At 41.6% G+C, this 27,615-nt stretch overlaps 1 protein-coding gene and 1 long non-coding RNA gene across 2 annotated transcripts; one reads left to right on the plus strand and one right to left on the minus strand.

Moving 5' to 3' along the window:
* Positions 1–4,269: 4,269 nt before the first annotated feature.
* LOC139028833 (uncharacterized) lies at positions 4,270–6,179 on the plus strand. The gene is made up of 2 exons (XR_011481067.1): positions 4,270–4,564; positions 4,715–6,179. It is a non-coding gene; the product is annotated as an uncharacterized lncRNA (long non-coding RNA).
* On the minus strand, positions 5,307–27,168 carry LOC111974415 (myosin light chain kinase 3-like). The gene is given in 15 exon segments (XM_070447275.1): positions 5,307–6,629; positions 6,770–6,905; positions 9,186–9,338; positions 10,446–10,539; positions 10,542–10,573; positions 10,827–10,897; positions 11,020–11,161; positions 11,375–11,484; positions 14,711–14,742; positions 14,745–14,818; positions 16,605–16,710; positions 16,893–17,401; positions 18,143–18,440; positions 19,127–19,220; positions 26,388–27,168. Coding segments are annotated over 15 exon segments (2,487 nt in total). The 5' UTR covers positions 26,949–27,168; the 3' UTR covers positions 5,307–6,554.
* Positions 27,169–27,615: the final 447 nt, after the last annotated feature.

The following is a 27,615-nucleotide window of genomic DNA, read 5'->3' on the forward strand; positions in this document are numbered from 1 at the left end:
TTGGGTAGCCATTCTTTATTCATGGCTGTGTTCTTAGGCAAAATTGTGAGTGAGCCAACTCCTTGGCTGAGAAGCAACGCCACTCATGAATGGTCTCAGGATGCTTTACTGTTGGCATGACACAGGACTGATGGTAGCACTCACCTTGTCTTCTCCGGACAAGCTTTTTTCCGGATGACCCAAACAATTGGAAAAGGGATTCATCAGAGAAAATGACAGTACCCCGGTCCTCAGCAGTCCTCTCCCTGTACCTTTTGCAGAATATCAGTCTGTCCCTGATGTTTTTCCTGGAGAGAAGTGGCTTTCTTTGCTGCCCTTCTTGACACCAGGCATCCTCCAAAAGTCTTTGCCTCACTGTGCATGCAGATGCATTCACACCTGCCTGCTGCCATTCCTGAGCAAGCTCTGTACTGGTGGTGCCCCGATCCCGCAGCTGAATCAACTTTAGGAGACGGTTCTAGCGCTTGCTGGACTTTCTTGGGCGCCCTGAAGCCTTCTTCAACACAATTGAACCGCTCTCCTTGAAGTTCTTGATGATCCGATAAATTGTTGATTTAGGTGCAATCTTACTGGCAGCAATATCCTTGCCTGTGAAGCCCTTTTTTGTGCAAAGCAATGATGATGGCACGTGTTTCCTTGCAGGTAACCATGATAGACAGAGGAAGAACAATGATTCCAAGCACCACCCTCCTTTTGAAGCTTCCAGTCTGTTATTCGAACTCAATCAGAATGACAGAGTGATCTCCAGCCTTGTCCTCGTCAACACTCACACCTGTGTTAACGAGAGAATCACTGACATGATGTCAGCTGGTCCTTTTGTGGCAGGGCTGAAATGCAGTGGCTTTGTTTTTTGGAGATTCAGTTCATTTGCATGGCAAAGAGGGACTTTGCAATTAATTGCAATTCATCTGATCACTCTTCATAACATTCTGGAGTATATGCAAATTGACATCATACAAACTGAGGCAGCAGACTTTGTGAAAATGTATATTTGTGTCATTCTCAAAACTTTTGGCCACGACTGTACATTTATTCACTCTGTGATAGGGTTGGATCCTATATGCTACTTTTATTGTCCTGTAAATGGTTCAGTGCCTATAATTTAGGCTGTGTGTAGAATGGAGCATAAAGGAAATTACCTCTACTAATAAATAATTACTACTAGATTATAGTGATAAGGAAAACAGCATACAAATTTGGATTGTGTATTCATTTGCCTATACTAATCATAATTCCATTATTTTTACATAAAAAAGAGAATACTTCAAAATGAGAAGATCCTGCATGGAAAAGACGACTGGGTGGACATAAAGTGGAAAGGAGGGGAAATAACTCACACCATGCAGCAGGACACCTTCAGCTGTGGGGTCTTTATAATGCAGGTTAGATAGTTATATTCTCAATAATGAATGGTTATGTATTATGTGACAATTAGGTAAAAAACTCTATTTTATTGTTTGGTGTAGATCGCCAAGGAAGTTGCACAGAACTTCCCCAACATCCCCTCCCAAATTGATATGGAACCTTCAAAAACACATGGAGCAACTGCGAAAAGAAATGGCTGAGGATATACTAAAAATGTCTGGTAATGACATTTAATTCAAAGTAAATGTGAATTCTTGATTTTTATGTAGTTGTGTCGGACAGCCATAGGTTTAGTTCATGCCTATGATTTCAGAGTTCAACAAAGCCAACAACTGCTTCATGTGTGCCACTGATAAAGAACCTGGATGTGGCCAAAGACTGACTGGGTTGTAACTTTATTTAACATGTTTATAATCTTTTGACAACAGTGACGGCATGTAAGACAATTTATGATATAACACAATGGATGGCTAATTCGTCATTCTGCATTGATATTTGATATTATTATAACGTGTTACACTTTGTTTTGATTGAATGTTTGCATGCCAACTGAGGTTCCATGTGCTGTGCCTAGGAATGAAGACAAAAGAGTTCAACAGAGTAAAGAACACAAACTGGAAGTGCAGTCTTTGTTGTTGAAAATGTATGCTATACCCCATCCACACTGAAGAGGCTCTGACATGTACATCAACCAGGGATAAAGAGAAAGTTAACACGGTGAAATGTTTCATACTTATTGAAGTTAAGTGTCTGTTGACATGTTGGAAAAGATTAAAGGTCTATAATTCTCTCGTACTTTGCCCTTTTCTTTATGGTTGATAGTAACGACGAAAGGAGATATTATCTGTCTATCACTGTTAAATACTGTGGAAAAATAAAAAAAAACAGGGAAATAAGTACTTAGAACTCCAATTACTGTAGATAAATATTAAAGAAAAGGGTAAACACAACAAACACTGGACTGAACCCCCTAATTGTCAAACGAATAATAATGTAACACAATATAGAAATACATGACTAGAGGTTATGCAATATGGGTGTATATCCACTGCACGCTTCTTAGGTGTGTAATTGACATGACCAAGGAGCTATTGCAAATTTGAAACTATGAAAAATGTACGTTACACCGCGTGATTTTACAGTACACAAACAAGAGTGTGCAATATAGAAGGGTAGTCAGCGGACATTAGGTCGCATGACCAAGAAGCTATTGAAATTCTACATTTTYAAAAATTATTTTAAATCTTGTGAGATGAAAAWGGACAAACTAAAGGGTGTGTACTATAGAAGGGTAGTCAGTGGACATTCTGAACCTTGTTTGAAGTCACTAGGTCACATGACCAAGGAGCTATTGAAATTCTACATTTGGAAAAATTCACGGAAAATTCATGTGAGATGAAAATGGACAAACTAAAGGGTGTGCAATGTGTAGGCCCACTGAGTGGACATTCTGAAACTTGTTTGAAGTTACCAGATCACATGACTAAGGAGCTATTGGAATTCTACATTTGAAAATTATTTTAAAATCATGTGAGATGAAAATGGACAAACTATAGGGTGTGCAATGTGTAGGCCCACTGAGTGGACATTCTGAACCTTGTTTGAAGTCACTAGGTCACATGACCAAGGAGCTATTGAAATTCTACATTTTGAAACATTTATGGAAAACCATGTGAGATGAAAATGGACAAACTAAAGGGTGTGCAATGTGCGTCTATGCCATCGGGTTAGCTACAACCAATTTTGAAAGTGTTTGGAGTAATGGTTAAAGAGCTATTGAAATTTGAAAAATGTGATTTGTCACTATGTTGACGGTCCCTAACTGCTGTTGGTGGACTAAGGAAAACTACAGGCGAATATCCGTTGAATATTCAACCTGAAACTGTCTTTACCTCGGTGTGTTGCTCAGGTAACGTGCCCTATGAATACTGGTTTTGTGCTATTCCTTCAGGAATATGACGTCAAATTATCCGGGTTGAACAAGAAGCAGTGTCAAAGCAATCTGAAGGCCTGAGAATGAATGCATGCTTGGCCTCGAGTCTCACCTAGGACTCAGAGACCTTGCTGTTCAGTTTGGGTGCATGGATGCAATCAAAGTAGCAACCCAAATACTAGAACGGTGAGAACTTGAAGAGTAGCCTACTCTGGCCAACACACAACTATTCTTCAAATATTTTGTAAACTACTATTTTCAGCAAGTCTTCTCTCCTGAACAAGACACCGTCCKAAATATCATACATTTGTCAATGTAAATATTTTAATTTAATAAGATTAATCCATGTTTATGTTCCAGGTATGAAGCGAGCCTTCCTGCTGCTCAGCAAAAAGATGTGGACCTGTCAAAACCACTCTTCACTACAACTGCTTTGAACGCTGCATGCAAGTGAGTGTTACGGTATTTCTGTCACTGTTTCTCCATAAACCATTATAATCAGGTCGAATGGTTTATGGAGAAACAGTAACACTGATTATTAATGAAACCTAATCACTATCCCCATGGACATCTCTCCAGATGCTTGAAGATCAAAGTGGACAGGAGGCTGTTAGCGTCATCTGGTGCTAAAAGGAATCTTTGACAGGCTGTGCACCCAGCTCCAGAAACTGGGACAGGACATCTGCAGTAAGTCTGCTGTCATATGATAAAGGGGTTTGACTAACATATGGTGGGAAATGGGTGAATGCCCAGTAAGGGCCTTTGGATTTAAAAACGTACTTCCGAGCAATAACGTTCTGTTAATTAACAATACCTTTTTTTTGTGACATACGATTCAGAAAGCTGGGGTTTGAATTATTGTGGCCTTTTTCATAGTGGCCATTTGTACTTTTGCCCCTAGTGTGTGGATTTTTACTTTCCTGGGTGAAAAGAGAATCTAGGTCATTCCTCTCTCTCATTGTTGTCGTGGTTACAGCCTGGTGGGAGAGAGTGGATGTTCTATTTTAGGACTGAAAACTTCAGTGAGTTGGTCTCCCAATCAGGGATGTCCCGATCGCTACGTACAACATGCCTATTACAAGTAATCTCCGAATGTTGTGGCTGAAATCAGTTTCTGCTGGCAGTAGGTAGAGTGAGTTCAGGTATGGTCCTCTCTCCCAGGTATGATCTTTAAGTATCTCTTGATTTTTTCCCCCAATAGAAGAAGCCAGTTAAAACGGCACAGAAAAGACACACTCATAGAAAGTATAGGATAAAAAGAGGAAGGTAAGTGTGACCAAATAATAACCATAGCAAATTCCTGATTATGTCCTTAGAAAAGTGTAACTCTTAATCTTTGCTGTATTGCGGGGTTAAAACAGTGTTCGAGGGAATATTTTGTGCTGTCTATCAAGGCCCTTTCCTCCTCCCTTTCAGAGGAAGACCTGCCGACATCTCACAAGCAGCAGAAAGAGGACTCTGAGGAGTGCGCTACACAGGATTACGAAGAGTGGAAGCGAAGAACCTTGGAAAATGCCCTTAAAGCCAATGCATAAAAGTTKATTTGATAGTCAGCTCAGCCATAAAGTGGAAATGTTTTCACAACCTTGGGCTTGTGATCAGTGAAAATGCTGTCTAGTGCTGAGTAGTGAGGCTGGAGCTCTCGTTTTCTTTGCATGTGAACTCTAATGAGCAAGTGCATGTCTAGTAATGAAGCACATATGAGCTTACTTCAGATTRTGGAGAAAGTTACCTGAAAGGTGTTTTTATTCGTTTTTTAAATAATTTATTTTATCATGGTTTATTGTTTCAACCATGGTTGTTTTATGCTATAAGCCTTACCCTTGTAAGCAAGCATGATATGTTTGTATTCCGTACAGTACTTTGCCTTTTCTGCCCCTCAGTGGCAGTGTATGAGACTTACTTTAAGAGAATTCTGCTGTGCTGTTGCTGGTCAATGTGTTGGATTTGTACAGTTAAGATTAACATTCTGTGGCGTTTTGGCATTCACAATTTATGTTGGATGATAGACAGTCTTACCAGTTGGCATTAGCAACTGTTTTTATTTAGACAGACCACAGTATGAGTTGGAAATGGTTCTAATAGTTTTTTTCACCATTCATTTTTCCATCTGGGATTTTAGAACTACTTCCTACGTTTTGATAACCAGACATCTCTCTCGAACAAGGTGACTTTTATCAATAATTAGCATTGCGAATGAGTAAATTGTGGCAAATATATTGATGACTCACCTCCGAGAGAATTACACAGCTATCAAAACGTCACGCCAAGGTAAGCCTACATCTAACACACAATTTAATTAGAATTGTCATTCAAGTGGRGCAGCGGTCTAAAGCACTGCATCTCAGTGCTAGAGGCGTCACTACAGACCCTGGTTTGATTTCAGGCTGTATCACAACCGTCTGTGATTGGGAGTCCCATAGGGCATAATTGGCCCAGCATCATCATGGGTTAGGGTTTGGCCGTCAATGGAAATAAGAATTTGTTCTTAACTGACTTGCCTAGTTAAATAAAAAAATTCWCAATGTGAAAAATGAATGGCGGAAAAACCATTGYAAGCATTTGTGTTWATGGGTGTTATGGCGATTCCACTGCGCCAGACTACTGACAATAGTATAAGTCTGGCCATTTGTGGCTTCACTTATTTTAATAAATTAACATTTATAGTCATTGAGTTATTCTTGGTGAGTTCAAGTGGAGGTGGGGACACTGTCACAAAATAATGCTCTATGGGAACACCGTACTGTCAGTCAGGTTGTGTAGCATGCAAGCAAGTAGCCCATTCAAAGCCTTCATAGAAGGAAAGATTGACAAGACAAGGTCATCTGTGTGATTTGTAAAGATTCCCTTACCATATTAAATAAACCAAAAATGAAAGCCTTGTAAACGTGTCGTTGTGATTTCAACGTGATGTACATTCAGCAAAGCAGTTCAAACATGTCAGTAGGAGTTGTCATTAAATAAACAATTAKACCGAAGTAAGTAAGTAGTAAGCTACCTGCTTGAAGCGCACTGTGAGCCCAGGGTAATTTAGTAAGCACTAACAGGAAGACCGCACAAAGTTGTGCACTGTACAGTATAAAAAGTGATTAGAATACTACAGTACACTTCAATGTCCATCATTGCAATTTGCATACCAATGCCAGACACTGTTGCAGATCACGTCCTGTTCTGTTGCCTCAGTCCAACTAGCACAAATGGCAGTAATGCCTGCCATGGAGGTACAACTACTCAGTCTTTGACAGTCTTCTCACTGCTATACAGTGTTTATGGGATGATTCTGGCGAAACCTCTTCAGCCTGTTGGCTGCAGCAACCACATAGAAGTGTTTCTGCAAGGAAGTAGAATAATTGAATTTAGATCACTTTCCTACAAAAAAATATTATTCAGACAATTCACTGTAACACAGATGCAATGTGTAGACCTATGATGGGACGCATGGGAACATGTGTAACAGGCTTCAGTCCTCACCTTCCACTGTTTATGAGCGGCCAGGTAGCGCTGGAGCTTGACTTGGGACTTGAGCCGCACCTGGTGTAATTTGGCTTTATCCTCCAGATTGTTCAGCCAGGCATGCTTCATGCAGCCAGTTGCACTGAGTCGACTGCTACAATACAGACCCAGGATAGGAGTATCAAMACACATAGGTTGACGGACAAAATGGACATTCATCAAGAGAATTGGTTGACTATAATTTTACACGATGCGATACAACTTCCAAAACCGTATTAATCCTTTCTGTTTATAAACAGAGTTTTCAATGCCGCTGCCATTATGGGYTGAAAACATTCRCTGTAACCCATGCCTCATCTAATGCTGGTAGCCTATCATGAAATAGCTGCTGCTAACAGCAGAGATGTACCCATTCCCTGGAAAGAAAAGAAGCCTACAGAGGGAGGCTAATGATGAGCCCACTATGATCCTTTTCACCATGGCTGATAGTGGGTGTTGGGGTGAATAACACACGACTGAGTGCCCCGATTAGGAATGACCAGATCATTAACGGTGACACAGCACAGAAAGAACAACAAGGTGGCTGTTGCCATCTGCAATCCGGGCTGTCGTTGTTTCCTGCCAGCTGACCACTCAGTGAACAGTCCAGTGTGGGAGCACACACACAACTCACTCAGGCCCTGGCAGTGTAGTTTGCATTTAAATGTGACTCAAATGTGCTACTTTCTATTGACCTTRTATATCCTGTTTATTCAACTCATTTGGATTTGATGGCACATATTCAAATAACCCATTTAGACAAATGGCAAAATGAACCATCAACAGTCCGATTGTGATTCAGTGGCAATGAGGTGCATTCAGTTGGAATATTCCTGCCTTACATAAACAATAGGCCTTTTCGTTTTACTAAATGAGATGGTGCTACAGCCATGATTGAGTGGGGAGGACAAAGAGTGGAAAACAATATAAACTCAGCAAAAATAGAAACGTCCCTTTTTCAGGACCCAGTCTTTCAAAGAAAATTTGTAAAAATCAAAATAACTTCACAGATCTTAATTTTAAAGGGTTTAAACACTGTTTCCCATGCTTGTTCAATGAACCATAAACAATTAATGAACATGCGGAACAGTCATGAAGACACTAACGGCTTACAGACGGTAGGCAATTAAGGTCACAGTTATGAAAACTTAGGACACTAAGAGGCCTTTCTACTGACTCTGAAAAACACCAAAAGAAAGATGCCCAGGGTCCCTGCTCATCTGCGTGAATGTGCCTTAGGCATGCTGCAAGGAGGCATGAGGATTACAGATGTGGCCAGGGCAATAAATTGCAATGTCCGTACTGTGAGATGCCTAAGACAGCGCTACAGGGAGACAGGACGGACAGCTGATCATCTTCACAGCGGCAGACCACGTGTAACAACACCTGCACAGGATCGGTACATCAGGACAGGTACAGGACGGCAACAACAACTGCCCGAGGTACACCAGGAACACACAATCCCTCCATCAGCGCTCAGACTGTCCGCAATAAGCTGAGAGAGGCTGGACTGAGGGCTTGTAAGCCTGTTGTAAGTCCTCACCAGACATCACCGGKAACGTCGCCTATGGGCACAAACCCACCATCGGCTGGACCAGACAGGACTGGCAAAAAATGCTCTTCACTGACGAGTCAAGGTTTTGTCTCACCAGGGGTGATGGTCYGATTTGCGTTTATCGTCGAAGGAATGAGCGTTACACCGAGGCCTGTACTCTGGAGCAGGATTGGAGGAGGAGGATCTGTCATGGTCTGGGGCGGTGTGTCACAGCATCATCGGACTGAGCTTGTTGTCATTGCATGCAATCTCAACGCTGTGGATTACAGGGACGACATCCTCCTCCTTCATGTGGTACCCTTCCTGCAGGCTCATCCTGACATGACCCTCCAGCATGACAATGCCACCAGCCATACTGCTCATTCTGACAGGAATGTCAGTGTTCTGCCATGGCCAGCGAAGAGCCCAGATCTCAATCCCATTAAGCACATCTGGGACCTGTTGGATCAGAGTGTGAGGGCTAGGGCCATTCCCCCCAGAAATGTACCGGAACTTGCAGGTGCCTTGGTGGAAGAGTGYGGTAACATCTCACAGCAAGAACTGGCAAATCTGGTGCAGTCCATGAGGAGGAGATGCACTGCAGTACTTAATGCAGCTGGTGGCCACACCAGATACTGACTGTTACTTTTGACCCCCCCTTTGTTCAGGGACACATTATTCAATTTCTGTTAGTACACATGTCTGTGGAACTTGTTCAGTTTATGTCTCAGTTGTTGAATCTTGTTATGTTCATACAAATATTTACACGTTAAGTTTGCTGAAAATAAACGCAGTTTYCAGTTTTTTTGCTGAGTTTAGATGAATAGAACATGAATTGTAGGGAAGATGTAGTATACATACCATTTAGTTGGAATCAGCAGTCTGGTAACAAAGTCCTTAGCTTCCTCTGTGACATTCTCAAATGCCTCTGAATCAAAATCCCAGTTGGCGTGAAGGATGTTGTTCATAGTCTCTGCATCGTTGTCCCCCAGGAATGGAGACAGTCCACTCAGACTATTAAAACAGGGAGATATTCTTGGTTAGTCACATTTTCATACAGTCCTTCTATACATTCACTCATTAGAAAGACAAAGCAGTCATCAAAGTCATGATGCTACAGAGAGCTCRGCCTCAGTGCCCTGTTGCATGGAKTGAAAAGTATGGGCSAGGCATGTAAATACGAAGTTTGAGAATATGAATCTTAGACCCATACCACACTTCAACACAAAGACTGTGGGCAATGGTTACGAAGGAGCKGATGTACGTGCCACGTTCCAGAGAAATTGAAACAAAACACACTCACATGCTGATGCTTACTCTAAATAGAATAGAATAATTAAATTAGCACCATGGAGCCCTGGGTAGTGCTAGGTATTCAGGCAAGCTGGCGGCATAGTAGGACAGCCACACTTTCTTATTTTGAGCGAACCCTCCTAAATCTCCTTGGACAGCTGTCCGGTTATTAGCATTAATTGAATCTGCCGGGTCCTGAGAAAAGACAGGCGACCATTGGGATGCACACAGTTCATTCAGGGCCATGGTTGAGGCTGACAGGCAACATTGCGAGGGGGCAGCAGTGGGTATGAATTTAGTAATAGCTGAACAGTGTGCTAGTGTGAGTGACAAGAGACAAACATGCGTTTATAGATGGATGGCAAGCATGTTTCCAGTGGCTAGGATACCATTGGTTGACCCTTTACAACAGATCAGATCCTCATGTTACARCAGAGGAGGCTGGTGGGAGGAGCTATAMGAGGACAGGCTCATTGTAATGGCTGGAATGGAATTCATGGAATGGAGCATGTGGTTTCCACATGTTTGATGTGTTTGATATTGTTCCATTTATTGCATTCCAGCCATTACAATGAGCTCATCCTCCTATAGCTCCTCCACAGCTCCACGTGTTAAAGTATGGACTGATGCTGCTGCTAGCAGAGGTGTGTGGTGAGTGTATTTGTCAAGCGGAGGTGTTTTCTCTCTCTGTGTGTGTGTGTGTGTGTGTGTGTGTGGTGTGTGTGTGTGTGTGTGGTGTGTGTGTGTGTGTGTGTGTGTGTGTGTGTGTGGTGTGGTGGTGTGTGTGTGTGTGTGTGTGTGTGGTGTGTGTGTGTGTGTAATACTCACAGCATATAAGTAATGACTCCTACACTCCACATGTCCGTTGGGAATGAGACAAAGTCGTAGTTGACCACCTCAGGAGCCAGAAATTCTGGAGTGCAAAATTGACCTTTAGTTTCTCTCTGGGTCTGTACCTGCGGGGAGAAGGGCACATTTGAACAATGGGAACATAAAGGTCTCACCTATTACAACAGAGCGTCATGGGTGGAGACTCAGAGTTACAGAGATGGCCTACTTTTCACCAACCTGTCTACTGGGTGACTGTTACCATGACTACCTCATTGGCTACTCAATTGAGGATGATAGAAAAAGGGAGATGTCAATAGATGTGATTTGTAGATTAAAACAGCTCTTGTCACTTAATGGAGAAAATATTGAGAAACGTACTTTCTGGCCAGACCAAAGTCTATTATCTTGATCTGGTTCCCTGTGGAGTTGACACAAAGAATGTTCTCTGGCTGAGAGGAAATAAGGAGCGCATGTAAGAATCCTTACACCAGGGTGATACGTAATATAATTAAAATCCATGTCGAACTAACAAGTCTTGCAATATATTCTATGTATAGTATATGATTTTTACCTTGAGGTCTAAATGGAGAATGTATTGCTGATGGAGGTACTGTACCCCCTCACAGATCTGTCTCATAAACACGATGGCATCCAGCTCTGTCAGCTGGTAGTTCTCGTCAACGATCCGGTCAAACAACTCACCACCTTCCACACTGCAAAGACAGGGAGCTGGTCAGTGCCGTAAAAGTGATATTGTTCTACTGTGCAAGAAGCAAAGAGGAAATTGAGTGGCATAGAGGTTAATTCCACTAAAACAATGCTTTGTAGCCTGGAACAGTGTTTGCCTTACCCACATGAAATGCAGATAGGTGGTGCTATTAGAGTTGCAATTTCTAAATACTGACTTCATGAGAATAATGACTTACTACTCCATAATAAGCGTAAGGTTTGTCCGTGACTCAAAGGCATCATAAAGCTGAATCAGGTTCACATGGTTAAGTTGGTTCATCACCCCTATTTCATTCTTCACTTCATCCTTTGTTACCCGGTGGGAGGAAGTAAGAGAAGAGAGAGCAGGAAGTCACTCAACCTCAGCAAAATGAWAATCACAATCTATCACATTTCATGATTTTAGAAGAAAAAAAAATCGAACCACTTATACCCATGCTTATACCCATATCAATTATATGTATATGACACTATACCGTAAACACATTCATTGAACAATGTATTATGCAGACCTGGGTTCAAATCAATGATGAATATATACCCTGGATTGCTGATGCTATGTAGTGGACAGTGAGAGGCTTTGAAGCCACCGATCAACCATATTGGCACACTCCAGTAAGCACAGTCCTCCATAGGAATGAATGGAATTCTACAGTATTTCAATTAAATGTTCAAGATTAAAATTACATGTATTTAAGTATTTTTGTTGTTGTAGTGGGAACAGTGACATTAGTAAAAAAAAAAAAAAATGTTACTATCATTTTCAAGTATACATGAAGGTGTCTGTAATAGAATAAATGTGGCAAAACGAACGTAGACATTAGTAAATGCATTTCTATAGCTTACAAAATATGTTTTACAATGGTGGGGGAGTGCTAAAATGGAGGCATGGTGACTTCAACACACCGCCCCCTGTCAGTCATCTAATAATGTGGCCCCAATCAACTACTTATAAATAGCCTACTATTTAAAAGTATTTTCAAATAGATCATTTCAAATTCCTAACCGACCTGGGTTAAATGCATGGGAGTGTATTTGAGTCAGTGTATTTGACCATTTTCAAATACATGCCAATACTTTCCAAGCTTATTTCCAAATACATTCCAATATTCAAATACTTGTCTCTTACAGTAAAAAATATATTTGATAGTAATTGAAATACCCTAAAAAAGTACTTGAACCCTGGTATTATTCCAGTAAGAAACAAATGAAAAGTGGATATTTCTGATTAGTATGAGTACTTAAGAGCAATTTCCCATGGAAATCCCGTAATTACTTCTGAACAAAATGAGTACATGACATATTGGACATAAGAAACATCGTACTTTGCTCAGTGTATGGCTGAGTGTCTCGGAGTCTACYCCCAAAGCTAAGTTTTTGATTGATTAAGAAATACATTATTAATCACAAATTCAARACCAGCTTTCTGTTGTACTCYTTCAATGTGTCAATAAAGGCAAGGTCAGAAGAAAAGCCAAAGTTAGAAAATTAAAACAGTGCTTATAAAGAGAGTGTGGTGATTAGCAGGTGCAATACGAGTCACATGTTGAAGGCGAAGGATGTGAAATTAATCTCGACGGGAGCCGTGGTGGATTTTGGTTAAGAGAAGAGACARAGGTGCATGCTGTATGTAAATATGTGCTCTTTAAAAGTGCAAAATGCAGAAATCAATCCCCCATTTCCTGGATGCTAAAATTATAATTGTTCGCCGTCTTTCAGTTTATGTGACAYAACAAGCAATGCATAGTGTACAATCATTGTACCATCTAAACTGCGGTGAAATATCTTTTCAATAACCKAAAATATTGTATTTTCAGCTGTTTGAAGCTGTTTTAGAGCCAAAATTAAAAGACGCAAAAATGAAACMTATGAACGGGAAGCATAGAAATAGCGCACATAGAACAMATCTACCGCTTCTTATGCCGGGTGTACACTACTTTCAAAATCCAAACATCGCTGAACCTCTCACATTAAACAACCMTCTTTCCTGTATTTATTTGTCTTGCACACTAATCGATCTGGCACATATGGTGTGTCACACACTASAAGATTCTTCACTTGGTCATGAGGATTCTCCATACCACCATGCTGTCTCGTGAAAACAATGACATSATGATGTGATTCGATTGTTAACGTAGCTAGAATGAGCTGTGGCTCAAAGCAGCCTCATAAAAGTTTTCAGTCAGACATTCACGCTTGCTACGGCAGAGCTGAAATTTGTAGSCAACATTTTGAATTGAATAACATTGCTTCTGAACTTCATAGCTGTAARGATTTTACACTTTTGCTTTGGTCAAAGGCAAGTACAAATGCATACCACCCTGCATCCCACTGCTGGCTTGCCTCTGAAGCTAAGCAGGGTCGGTCCTGTTCGGTTCTTGGATGGGATACCAAATGGTGTTGAAGTGGTGTTGGAGGGCCAGTAGGAGGKAGTCTTTCCTCTGGTCTAAAAAAAAAATCCCCAGGGCAGTGATTGGGGACATTGCCCTTTGTAGGGTGCCATCTTTTGGATGGGATGTTAAACGGGTATCCTGACTCTCTGTGGTCACTAAAGATCCCATTGCACTTATCGTAAGAGTAGGGGTGTTAACCCTGGTGTCCTGGCTAAATTCCCAATCTGGCCCTCATACCATCATGTCCACCTAATCATCCCCAGCTTCCAATTGGCTCATTCATTCCCCTGTAACTATTCCTGAGGTTGTTGCTGTAAATSAGAATGTGTTCTCAGTCAACTTACCTGGTAAAATAAGGGATAATAAAACACTAGTAGTAGTCATGGCTCCTGCAGGAGAGTACACATTCTGGGTGATGTGATACTAKGTCATCTCACTGGCTTCTTCTCTGGCGAGCGCTCATTGGCTACTGTTGATCACCYTTCACAAAAATTGTTGTTGCACATCTCACACGACAAGAGCATTGKAGATTTTGCGCCGATAAAATCAAACACGTTTGAAAATATTGGGACGTCTGGGACTGCTCAGCGGCGAGATCGGTAGCCCTCAGATTGTTTCTCTGARCCACTCACATTAAATGAGAGTCCTGCTTGACGGCCGCACGCCCCGAGTAGGCAACGACATTGGATTTGTCTCTAATCTCCAAAAACTTGTCTGGGATAGCATCAGGTGAAAATTGTGTACTGTACCCCGGCTGTAACTTGATTTCATGAAAATAACAATCAATAATTCAGTTTCTATGTGAATTTGGTCAGTTCACCCCAAAAGTTAGATATTGCAACTTTAACTTCGTTGCAAAGTATTTATTATTTTGAGATAGAGAGAGCTAGTATGCATGTGGTGTGTGTGTGTGTGTGTTGTGTGTGTGTGGTGTGTGTGTGTTGTGTGTGTTGTGTGTACCCGGTCGTGTTTGTAAGTGTGATAGCTCTTTATCTGCCGGCTAGAGAATTGCTCCACATCAACCTCATAAATATAACTTGACAGGAACATAGGAGAGTCGGGTGGGTGTTGTAAGGTTGGAGTCAGAGAGAGGAGGGGTACAAAGACCACAGGTCTGTTGGTGTATATCCACTTCATTACTCTCTCCCTCATTCCCTTTACTTTGATCAATTCGCAGCGAGGATTAGGCCCGACGACAGTTTGCGCCACTTATGGACCTGCCCAAAATCCCCTGTGGAAACAAGGACACTTATGAGTGCGTAGATACTTTACATACGCTCCGTTCAAAAGTTTGGGGTCATTTAGAAATGTCCTTGTTTTTGAAAAAAATTCTAATAATTTTGTCCTTAAAATAACATGAAATTGATCAGAAATACAGTGTAGACATTGTATGTTGTAAATGGCTATTGAAGCTGGAAATGGCAGATTTTTTTTGGAATATCTACATAGGTGTACAGAGGCCCATTATCGTAACCGTCACTCCTGTGTTCCATGGCACATTGTGTTAGCTAATCCAAGTTTTCATTTTAAAGACTAATTGATCATTTGAAAACCCTTTTGCCTTATGTTAGCCAGCTGAAACTGTTATGCTGGATTAAAGAAGCAATAGTACACAGCATTGTACCAGATCATCAGTTTCTTGGCAATTTCTCGCATGGAATAGCKTTRATTTCTCAGAACAAGAATAGACTGACGAGTTTCAGAAGAAAGTTCTTTGTARCTGGACATTTTGAGCCTGTAATCGAACCCACAAATGCTGATGCTCCAGAAACTCAACTAGTCTAAAGAAGGCCKGTTGTATTGCTTCTTTAATCAGCTCAACAGTTTTCAGCTGTGCTAACATAATTGCAAAAGGGTTTCTAATGATCAATTAGCCTTATAAAACGATAAACTTGGATTAGCTAAAACAACGTGCCATTGGAACACAGGAGTGATGGTTGCTGATAACGGGCCCCTGTACTCGTACGTAGATATTCCATTAAAAAATCTGCCATTTCCAGCTACAATAGTCATTTACAACATTAACAATGTCTACACTTTATTTCTTATCAATTTCATGTTATTTTAATGGACAAAAAATAAGAAAATTTGCTTTTCTTTCAAAAACAAGGACATTTCTAAGTGACCCCAAACTTTTGAACGGTAGGGTACATGTGAAAGKAACAGGTGTGAACATGAATATTTGTTCATAGACATTTATGAACATACATATATACATCCTAGCCGCGCAAGCAGACTCTACGTGGTATTCTCGTGATCTGTGCTTCAGGTTATGAAGAACCTTTAAAATGCTAGAACTCAAGGCTTCATACACCCCGACAAAGGCACCAAAGAGCACAGCACAGACCCACAAGCAGTCAATCTTGAGGGGTATCCTTTGCGTTGACCTCGGTCAGGGCTTTGCAGACATACTCCAAGGACCTGTTTTACTCCTCTGGTTTCATTGGAGGTATATCATCATCCGCCACACATGGAGAGTTTACTAAGCCAACTTCTTTATGTAGCGAGAGCACCTCTACTCTACTCTACATGGACCATGGAGATTTTAAAAAGCCCCTATGCAAATGGCCACTCAACACCTGCCCAAAATAAACCCTGTCCATGACAAGCATAAAATAAGCCAGTGCTTATTTGCAGACTCTGTGGGGGATTAGCCATGTCTCTGTTGCCAGTTGTTCAGCTCTGCTGCTGATACGTACTCTCTCTCCTTGCTTTGCCCATCGCCTGCTATCATGCTATACTGCACAGTCTGTCAGTCTGCTAGCCCTGTTTATCTGCTAATGCTGCACCTGGTTACCACTGCTGCAGCAAGCTGCTCCTCTTGTGTTTTCTACATCGTTACTGTCAGTCAACATCATTGGGTAGATGCCAACCTGYCAGTGTATTTATAGCAGTAGAATATCAGTTGGTAACCCTCACTTACAGTAAGTATGTTGTGTTTGGGGGGGTAACAATAATGGGAATAATATATGCAACACCACAGTCTGTGTGTACGGTAAACACATTCTCGTTGCCCTTAAGAATTAGGACTCACCCTCCKAGAACCGCGTTAGGCTTTACAGCGTAATAAGAGCCCATCGGGACTTGCTTGGCACTCACAATGCGGTGCTCAAAGGGAGCGGGCAAGGGTGGGCAGTCATCTGGAAAAGAAGAGCACCGGAGCATGATTTATTATATGCTTGGTGGTATGGGTAATGATCTGTGGACTTATTGGAAGATTGACAGACCATGAGGAGCATATTTCATACTGCATTTCACCCAGTAACATAACGCTGTGAAATCCATATTGTGATGAAAATGACATTGATATTGCACTTCTTACCTATGACCAAAAGTTGTGCATCCAGGCCTGCCGCCTGTGCAGCTGCTGTAGGGTTTTTAACAACTAAAGAGGGAGTTGGCTGAGGGATAACTTGTTTTGCAGAGTCTTTCACTGTCTCAGACTCGGGTTGAGGTGGAACAGGTTTGTGCTGCTCTGTGGCCGCCACCGGCTCAGGCTGGACCTGGGGGACAATCGTTACGGACTCTGGTTTGGTGACCACAMGCAGTGGGCTTGTTAGCGCACTGCTGTATGGGGTTGGTGGTGTTACAATGATAACAGGCTCCTGAGGACTGACTGCAGCCTTTGTAAAGTCCTCTTGAGGGAGAGTGTCATTCTTGGAAGGAAGAGAAACACTTTCAGGGGCTTTCTCCAGCGGTTGCTCCTCAGTGGTGGAGATAGGTGGCTGTGATACAGTGCGCTCTGGACCTTGTGGAAKCTCTGTCTCCTTGACTTTGATGTACTGACTGTCTAACTCACTGCTCACCGAAATCATGGTCACATCAGGAGTCCTAGCAACACAGTAACATTACAAAACAGTCAATGTTTGAACAATGCATAGACCTASACTTTTTCTTCATTAATGAAACAGAATATACATGTAACTAATGAAACCAACGTGACTGCAATATATTAGATTACATTTTAGATTAGGGTGTGTTTATCAGTCACATGTACAGGGACGCAGATGTAATTGCAGGGTACAGTGAAAATATTATGCTCCTGGCTCCAAGAGCGCAGGTCAAAATATAGATAGSCTATAACTCATATTGTTACTATGAGTAGTGAGATACTGATTCTCATCCTAAGTACCCCCATTCTTGAAATGCCACTTAGAGTAGGCATGTAAAAAAATGGCAACAACAGAAGGACCCTTTGATGTTCTTTATCCCCATTAGCATGTACCTCATGTTGCTCACCCTACTCAGAGTGAGAGCCCACTGCCACTTGAAACCCTTTCATTAGAGACATGAAAAGGCAGCAGTGGGGTTTAGCTTGAGGATAATTTATTAAATCCCCCCTGTGCTTTCACATTTCTAGCTGAAAGTGTACATCAGTGATTGAAGGTGCTTTGTTAGACCTCTTTGATGACAATTGATGTCAACACAACAGATCCACCTGTCACGCTTTTCATAACCCTGTTGGGAGTAATGGTACGGCTATTTGTTGACAAAAGAAACACTTAATAACAAGAGAGATTGCACTTTGGATACCTGGCATTTTCTATTGGTTAAGAATCAGTGAAAGCCTACCTCCTCAGCTCAGAGAGCACTTCGATGGTGACCTCCACCTGAGCTACGACCACATCAGGGGCGAAGGTCTGGACTCTGGTGGGCCCTCTGCTCTTTAAGGTGACCTCTTTGGGCTTGCGAGAGCCTTTACTACCCCAATCACTATTGGTAGATGGGAATAAGGCCTCGTCGACTGCAGGGCCCTCGGTGAGAGCTTCGGATGAACTGCAGGGATCAGGCTCAGGAGGAGTTGGGACTTCCACTCCATGGTCTGCGGCCTTCGCTTCCTTTACAGGGAGCTCTACCGCCTTCTGGTCACCTGTGGGAGAACAGCAGCATATATACCAAAAGGAATTAGCACAAGTAATCACTCATTTGCTTACGGGATCCCCACCCACTCACATTAACTTTGCAGAAAACATCCAGGCAGTTGTCAGTAACTGGTCAACATTGACTGAAAGCACCTTAAAACACATTTGATGTAAGAAATGGGATATACATTACCAGCCAAAAGTTTGGACACACCTACTCATTCAAGGGTTTTTCTTTATTTGTACTATTTTCTACCATTGTAGAACAATAGTGAAGAAATCAACACTATGAATCAACACTATCAACACGACATGATTCTACATGTTGTGGAATCATGTAGTAACCAAAAAAAGTGTTAAACAAATCAAAATATATTTGAGATTCTTCAAAGTAGCCGCCTTGATGACAGCTTTGCACACACTGTACAAATAATGTTTGATTGATTAATTGATTGATTGATCCAGGCTGTATCACAACTGGCCATGATTGGGAGTTCCAGAGGGAGGCGCACAATTGGCCAGCGTCGTCCGGGTTTGGCCGGTGTAGGCCGTCATTGTAAATAAGAATTTGTTCTTAACTGACTTGCCTAGTTAAATAAAGGTTAATTTTTTWWAAATTACATTAAATTGAAAAACATTAACTGAAAAATATGTATCAWTGCCAACAGATAACACAGAGACAAGTCCAGCTTACCTGTGGCGATTTGTAAGCCCTCTTCCGGGACCTGAGTCCCCTGGTCGCAAAGAGTGACTTTAGGCTTTACTCTGCTATCTTCTGATTTAGTTTTCTGAGGGAAGAGAACATCTTTCATATATATTGTTGCTTACTACTTCATCACAATCAGGTTTAACAATCATTCTCCCACCAATGTGGTATAGTTTGAACAAGATAAACCACATATAGCAAACAGGATAAATAAAAAAGTTAAAAGCTGAAATATCTTATCTACATGTTGTTCACATCCACTCATCACCACATTGCCAATACGTCAGGCATGGACTTGAGGRATGGAGTATGATTGAGGCATGGTCTTTTTAGTATTAATGATGAACTGGTATGGCATATTTGAAATGACAACACATAACTGATAACAGATGCCTACTGGGCTGACTCAGCTGGACTCTGTTATTAGTTTACACTAAGCCATGAGTAACTGGGAGATGCCAGCAGTGGATATGGCCTGGAAGTACACCGCAGGGTCATAGCATGGGTGGGCAAGAAGCAATGTTGTTGTGATCTGCGTTCGCACGGSATACCTTACTGGCTCTCATTATAGAGGCCATCTGTCTGCCTAACACAAAATTAAACTGCACTYTCTCCACTAGAGGTCGACCGATTAATCGGAATGGTCGAGTAATTCGGGCCGATTTCAAGTTTTCATAACAATCGGAATTCGGCATTTTTGACACCGATTCTGGCCGATTACATTGRACTCCACGAGGAGCCTGCATGGCAGGCTGACTACCTGTTACGCGAGTGCGGCAAGAAGRCAAGGTAAGTTGCTAGCTAGCATTAAACTTATCTTATAAAAAACAATCAATCTTAACATAATCACTAGTTAACTACACATGGTTGATGATATTACMAGTTTATCTAGCTTGTCTTGCGTTGCATATAATCGATGCGGTGCCTGTTAATTTCTCATTGAATCACAGCCTACTTCGCCAAACGGGTGATGATTTAACAAGCGCATTCGCGAAAAAAGCACTGTRGTTGCACCAATGTGTACCTAACCATAAACATCCATGCCTTTCTTTAAAATCAATACACAAGTATATATTTTTAAACCTGCATATTTAGTTAATATTGCCTGCTAACATGAATTAACTAGGGAAATTGTGTCACTTCTCTTGCGTTCCGTGCAAGCAGTCAGGGTATATGCAGCAGTTTGGGCCGCCTGGCTCGTTGCGAACTGTGTGAAGACCATTTATTCCAAACAAAGACCCTAATTAAATTTGCCAGAATTGTACATAATTATGACATAACATTGAAGGTTGTGCAATGTAACAGCAATATTTAGACTTAGGGATGCCACCCGTTAGATAAAATACGGAATGGTATTTCACTGAAAGAATAAACGTTTTGTTTTCGAAATGATAGTTTCCGGATTTGACCATATTAATGACCTAAGGCTCGTATTTCTGTGTGTTATTATGTTATAATTAAGTCTATGATTTGATATTTGATAGAGCAGTCTGACTGAGRGGTGGTAGGCAGCAGCAGGCTTGTAAGCATTCATTCAAGGGGCCTCCCGGGTGGCGCAGGGGTCTAGTGCACTGCATCGCAGCGCTAGCTGCGCCACCAGAGTCTCTGGGTTCGCGCCCAGGCTCTGTCGCAGCCSGCCGCGACCGGGAGGTCCGTGGGGCGACGCACAATTGGCCTAGCGTCGTCCGGGTTTGGCCGGTAGGGATATCGCGCTCCATCGCGCTCATCGCGCTCCAGCGACTCCTGTGGCGGGCCGGGCGCAGTGCGTGCTAACCGAGGGGGCCAGGTGCACGGTGTTTCCTCCGACACATTGGTGCGGCTGGCTTCCGGGTTGGAGGCGCGCTGTGTTAAGAAGCAGTGCGGCTTGGTTGGGTTGTGCTTCGGAGGACGCATGGCTTTCGACCTTCGTCTCTCCCGAGCCCGTACGGGAGTTGTAGCGATGAAACAAGATAGTAATTACTAGCGATTGGATACCATGAAAATTTGGGAGAAAAGGTGGTAAAATTTAAATAATATATATATACATTTTTTTTTTTTTAAGATTCATTCAAACAGCACTTTCGTGCGTTTGCCAGCAGCTCTTCGCTGTGCTTCAAGCATTGAGCTGTTTAGGACTTCAAGCCTATCAACTCCCGAGATTAGGCTGGTGTAACCGATGTGAAATGGCTAGCTAGTTWGCGGGMTGCGCACTAATAGCGTTTCAATCGGTGACGTCACTCACTCTGAGACCTTGAAGTAGTTGTTCCCTTGCTCTGCAAGGGCCGCGGGTGGCTGTTGTCGATGTGTTCCTGGTTCGAGCCCAGGTAGGGGCGAGGAGAGGGACGGAAGCTATACTGTTWCACTYGCAATACTATGGTGCCTATAAGAACATCCAATAGTCAAAGGTATATGAAATACAAGTGGTATAGAGAGAAATAGTCCTATAATTCCTATAAACTTAAAACTTCTTACCTGGGAATATTGAAGACTCATGTTAAAAGGAACCACCAGCTTTCATATGTTCTCATGTTCTGAGCAAGGAACTTAAACGTTAGCTTTTTTACATGGCACATATTGCACTTTTACTTTCTTCTCCAACACTTTGTTTTTGCATTATCTAAACCAAATTGAACATGTTTCATTATTTATTTGAGGCTAAATTTATTTAATTTTTGTATTATATTAAGTTAAAATTAAAGTGTTCATTCAGTATTGTTGTAATTGTCATTATTACAAATAAATAAAATTAAAATAAAAAAATCGGCCGATTAATCAGTATCGGCTTTTTTTGGTACTCCAATAATCATAATCGGTGTTGTAAAATCATAATCGGTCGACCTCTAATCTCCACCCAAAAAAGATCGACATTTCAATCTATTKGTCAAATGTATTTTATAAATCCCTTTGTACATCAGCAGTCAAAAGTTTTATTTTTTACAGCTACCGAGCCTCAAACCCCTAAGAYCAAGCAATGCKGAGGCAGAAGCACATTGCTTAGTAGCCCTTGATCCTGACTCTCAGTTCCATTACATTACACTACACATAAGAGTCATTGGACGAAGGCGCCTTCTATAGGGGGGATTTTTGTTTCCAATCAGCAACCTTTCATATAATAATTTTCAWAAAACAGAAGTCAAATTTGTACACACCTTTATAGCGTTAGGGTTCCAACTTAGCCATATTATGTTACAGTGCTTGTTTTTACGGAAAACAGACGGTAGAGGGAGTGGACTACCTGTGCTAATTAGCTATCTGCATCTTCAAACAGCTGTGTGTAAACGGAAGACAGATGCCACAAATGTGTTGTCACTGAAAAATAACGTTGGCTGCAACGGTGTTAAAACAGTGTACAGTAAGTGTGTATTTTGAAGTGATGTGAAAGTAGAGGATTTATTTTTCTAGAACTTCACCAAAGTAGACACTCGATTCACGTTTAGACGGAGTACTGTATTTGTCTYTTTTGGCTTCCACAGCCAATTCACCCTTTAAACAGAACATGTAAGGTCCTTAGACTAAGGATTCCAATATTGGGCTAAGTGGCRCCTTTTCTGGCTGTWCCTGGTAGAGATTTTAGAGTACTTGTGTGGCCTTGTTTTACAAGACGTATATTGGTGCTATTGGTCATTTTGGGGGATTTGAATCTGGATTGGCTATCCCTGGCCTCAGATCAATTTAAGAGCATATGCATTGATTTTAAACTCACTCAATTGATCTCAAAACCCACATGGCTAAATGTGAAAAACCCTGTTAACTCCTCCTTGATTGATTTAATTCTTACTAACCCGCATAAATATTTGTCTAGCGGGGTATTTACATATGATATCAGTGATCATTGTCCCATAGTATGTATTAAAGATACGAAACAGCAAAATACTAATTCTCATTTAATTAAGAACAGAACTTTTTTTAAATGTTTCTCCTCAAGGGTCAATACATGACATGTTCTACTCTGATTGAGCCACTGTATCCTGTATTTCTAACCCTGAGTTGGCTCTAGAAAATGTATCCTCCAAATGTATTCCTCTGGCAGATAAACACGCCCCTATTAAACAATTCAAAGATAGATCTAACTCTTGTTTTTCTTCTGAGCTATCTAAGCTCATTCAGGTGAGAAATCAGGCCTGGGTCAAAGCAAGTTAAACTGACTCTGTAGTGGATTGGCAATCTTTCAGACAARTAAGAAACAGATACTATCTCGATTAAGAAAGCTAAGTCAACCTACTTCCTAAGCGTTGACCCTGCTGGTGATCCTTCTACATTTTGTAAAACAGTAAATGCACTGAAGCGTACAAATTCCTCTTCATCCCTGCCTAAACAAGTTCTGTCTGACTCTGGCATCATAACTGAGAAGAATGGGATAAGTGATGCTTTTTAGTTTTATTTGAGAGAATTGGTGGTTTAACTGACCCTGGTCAGTCAATCGACTGCGCRTCCCTTTGCCAGCTTCTAGCTGACTGGATGGCGAACCCATCAAATTCTAGTGCATCCTTGTTTTAATTTCAACAATTTACTATCTGTGATGTGCTAGATGCCTTGTTAAAGATTGATGTAAAACAAATCCACTGAGGCTGATTTGCTTGACCCATTTTTGCTGCAGCTCTCTGCCCTCCTGAATAATTAACCCYTATTTTTTACCTGACTATTATATCTGGTACTATCCCCAAGGTTTGAAAGGCGGCCCATGTACTCCCCCTTCACAAAGGTGGAGATGCTTGTGACCTAAATAATAAAAAAATCGCCCTATTTCTAAACCTTCTTGCCTAGCTAAACTATTAGAATCCTTAATTCTCAGCTAAGATCTTTCTTATCTTTGAAATGCTTTCTAAATGTACGTCAGTCAGTGCTWTAACCTGGTCTAAAAACTATCTCTGCTGCAACCCTAGTTATAAATGATGTGGTTAACTGTATGGATAAAAGACAACATTGTGKTGCCCTCTTCATTGACCTGTCAAAGGCTTTTGATACTGTTGATCACTCACTGCTAATTCAAAGGCTTTCCTCAATTGGCCTAGACCAGGCTGCATGTAACTGCTTAATAAATTACTAGGCAGATAGAACTCATTGTGTATCTACTGATGGTGTTAAATCAGGTTTCCTGGATATTACAAAAAGGTGTCCCACAGGGTTCTGGGCCCTGTATGGTTTACATTAACAATATTGACTTGTCTCTCTCCCCCCCCCCCCCCCCACGGTTGACCAGGCTCTATCTGAAATTCAGTCTGCATACATTGTATTACAGAAAAACTCTACTGACCTGAAATTAGTATTGCAGGTAAAACTAAGTATATGTTGTTTACCTTTACGTCATTTAGCAGACACCCAACTTACAGTAGTAATACATACCATTTTTTTTTACTTGTCCCCCATTGGAATCAAACCCACAACCCAGGCGTTGCAAATGCAATAATATACAACTTGAAAATAAATAATCTACAYGCTTCTTTCTCTCRACCAACTGAGKCACACAGGAGGATGGATGTTTTCTTGAGTGATGATTTACGCATATGCACTTTTGATGGTGTCCATATTGATRGTSTRCCTGCTTACAAATATCTGGGCATCTGGATAGAGGAAAAGCTGTCTTTTAAAAACTGTGATGAGTTAGTTAAGAAGCTGAGAATAAAAATGGACTTCTTCTGTAGAAATAGGTCCTGGCTCTCGCTAAATAGTAGAAAGCAGATTATTCAGTCGACGTTCCTATCGGTACTAGACTATGGCGACATCATCTATATGAACGCAGCTGCCACTTCATTAAAGCCGTTAGATGCAGTTTATCATTACAGGCAACAGTTTAAGTACTCATCACTGCATTCTCTAACCAGAAAATGGTTGGCTCTTTGATGTCACGAAGGTTGATACATTGCTATGTTTTCATATATAAAGCCCTTTTACAAAAACTCCCACTGTAGCTAACATCTTTACTAAACTTTAGACATATGAGTTACCACATCCGGTCTCAGGGACGGCTAACTCTGGAAATTCCTTTGMTCTCTACTGACTTAGGTAAATCAGCTRTTAGTGGAACAATCTTCTAAATGTACTTTACATTTAATATWAAAATGTACTTTAAATTTAATATTTTGGTGCCTCTAGGGCAATTCAGAAAGCTGATTGAGGGCTTTATTATTGATMAATGTGTTTGTTTTTTATGACCATGTTTWTCCGTTCTGCTTGCATTTTGAAGTGTCTTTTCTCTAGTGCTCATCTGTAAAAGAGACCTTGGTCTCAGTGGGACTCCCTGATAAAATAAAAAGTTTAAAATAAAAGATCGTATTGAATTACTATTCTAATTCCTAATTATATGTTCAAACGAATAGATAACCAGCATTTGGTTCCATCTGCCTTCTAATAGTTTGTTAGTAGGCTACTTTATGTGGTAGCAAACATTAGTATTTAATGTCAAGATTATCAAGATGCCTGTGATGAGAACCTAATTTTGATATGAATCAGAAAATAGATTCTTCATACATTATATGTAATCCAGATTCTTTACCCTAAATTGTCATGAGCTGGGGGGGAAAGCATACAGTCAATGGGAAAAATCCCTCTCACTTCAGTMTCACTTTGGATTTAATGCTAGCAAACAGCCTGATCTTGACAGTAACATTACTGAAACAGCTCACATTGTTTCCCAACAGCTGAACAAACATTCTAGAGACAGTCGGTGACAGAGGTCGCCTGGTTAAGTGACATTGCACAAGGCTCCTATAGTAGCAACACTTTGCACTGGGGATTTCAACTGACATTTTACTGGGCAAACGTCCACCTTCAATTTACACTTCCTCATTATGTTAGGTCCTGCCCTAAGAAAATAGCAATGACCACTTATTGAGAGTTAACATTTAACAAAAGATGCTGTTATAGTAGTCAAATCACGAACATTGAAATCCTTTCCCKCAAGCCCAAAGCATGGATTAGTCATTTTCAAAAGAGAAATCGTTCCCTTTATTTTACACCACATCATTTGGTGAATTAAACAGGATGAACATTGCATATCCTATACTGCAAATGAACTAATTTGAACTCATGTTCCCATTTGAATGAGAAAGTATTTAAAAAAAGTGTGAGAACATAACATAATGACAGTGCACTCAGTACAGAATGCACTGCGTACTTTCCAAAGGTTAAATTAAGTGGGTAATGGCTCACAAAAGAACGGATTATAAAATGTTAAAACCATAACTCCAAAATTTTCAAGCACCTAAGGACATCACATTTAGTTCTGAAATGGCAAAGATGTGCCAGCCTGCTTTAGCATGAGCTCACTGACCTCCTCCTCCTCTTGGATGTACAGTAGGCCCTGTTTCCTCCAGGGTACYATGCCTTTCAAGATGAACTCCACTATCTTAGAGCTTCGGAAAACTTCCCCCACATATCCCCAGAGCTTGTCCACGGCCGAAACCGAGCTCTCTATTCCTTCAATTTTCTCCCGTTGCCATTTACCCTCCTGCTGCAGGTTTTTCAGCAGTGCCACAGTCTCCCCACACAGTACCCTGACCTCCGAGAACAAGGCTGGGTCCCCTCCACCTCCACGAGAGCCCCTGTCCCCCGCCTGGGGGTCCCTGTCTTTTCTGAGCTGGGCCAGGTCCTTCTCCAGCATCCCCATGCCCTGGCACACCATATCCAGCCTCCTGAGGACCTCTGTCTGGCTACAGGCTATCTGCTCCACCTTCACCTCAAGCTGATTCAGCTTGACCTCCATGCCTCCCAGGCTGTTCAGCAGGCTGTTAGTTGGCTTTTTCATTGCTCCAGAAGGGGCCCCAGCATTGTCCAATTTACCCCCCTCGTACATCTTGGCAATGCAGGAGGCCAATGTCTCTGGTTTACTCATAGTTCCAAGAAATTCCACACAGAAGGGAACAAGTGTCAGGCGAGACAAAGGAAGCTGTGCTAATCCACCTTGCTCCAAGCTGAATTGGATCTATTTTTGTTCAAGCTCCCGAGGTGGTGTTGTTCCGCTCCCATACAGGCAGTCTGCCGGACCCTGTTGTCTGTATGTGCCAGAGACATGACACTACTTAAATAAACACCAACTCTTCGCTATCTTATCTTTCCACTTGTCCCCCCCCCCCCCCCCCCRCRCTACCTACCTCTCTGTCCCAACGTTTTTATATAGTAGCCCCCCCACTGCCAAAATTCCAATGGCCGCTTGACGTCACCAAAACATTTAAATTCAACCTCAGAAGATGTTGTTGACTGGTGGGCATGCAAGGAATGACCTTTTGAATATGGCCTTTCGCCAGTATTAAGAGAGAGATGATGAACTTTGGAAAGGTTGTTGTTTTAAAATGTTGACCCATTGTCATGTTGCTTCCCCATTGGGGAAGTACAGGTTGTACAGGTTGTTTGTTTGTTTGCTGGTTGGTATATGTTTTAGTTTGTTTACTGCTGTTGATAGAGTGAAGTGAACCATTGGTGGATCTAAAGGTTCTGGTCCGCCCAGCACAGCTGCTCTGATTGGGCGACTGTCCCCCATCATCGCTCAAAGGAAAGTGACT

This window comes from Salvelinus sp. IW2-2015, linkage group LG15 (assembly GCF_002910315.2).
Source record: "Salvelinus sp. IW2-2015 linkage group LG15, ASM291031v2, whole genome shotgun sequence".
Taxonomy (NCBI): Eukaryota; Metazoa; Chordata; class Actinopteri; order Salmoniformes; family Salmonidae; genus Salvelinus; species Salvelinus sp. IW2-2015.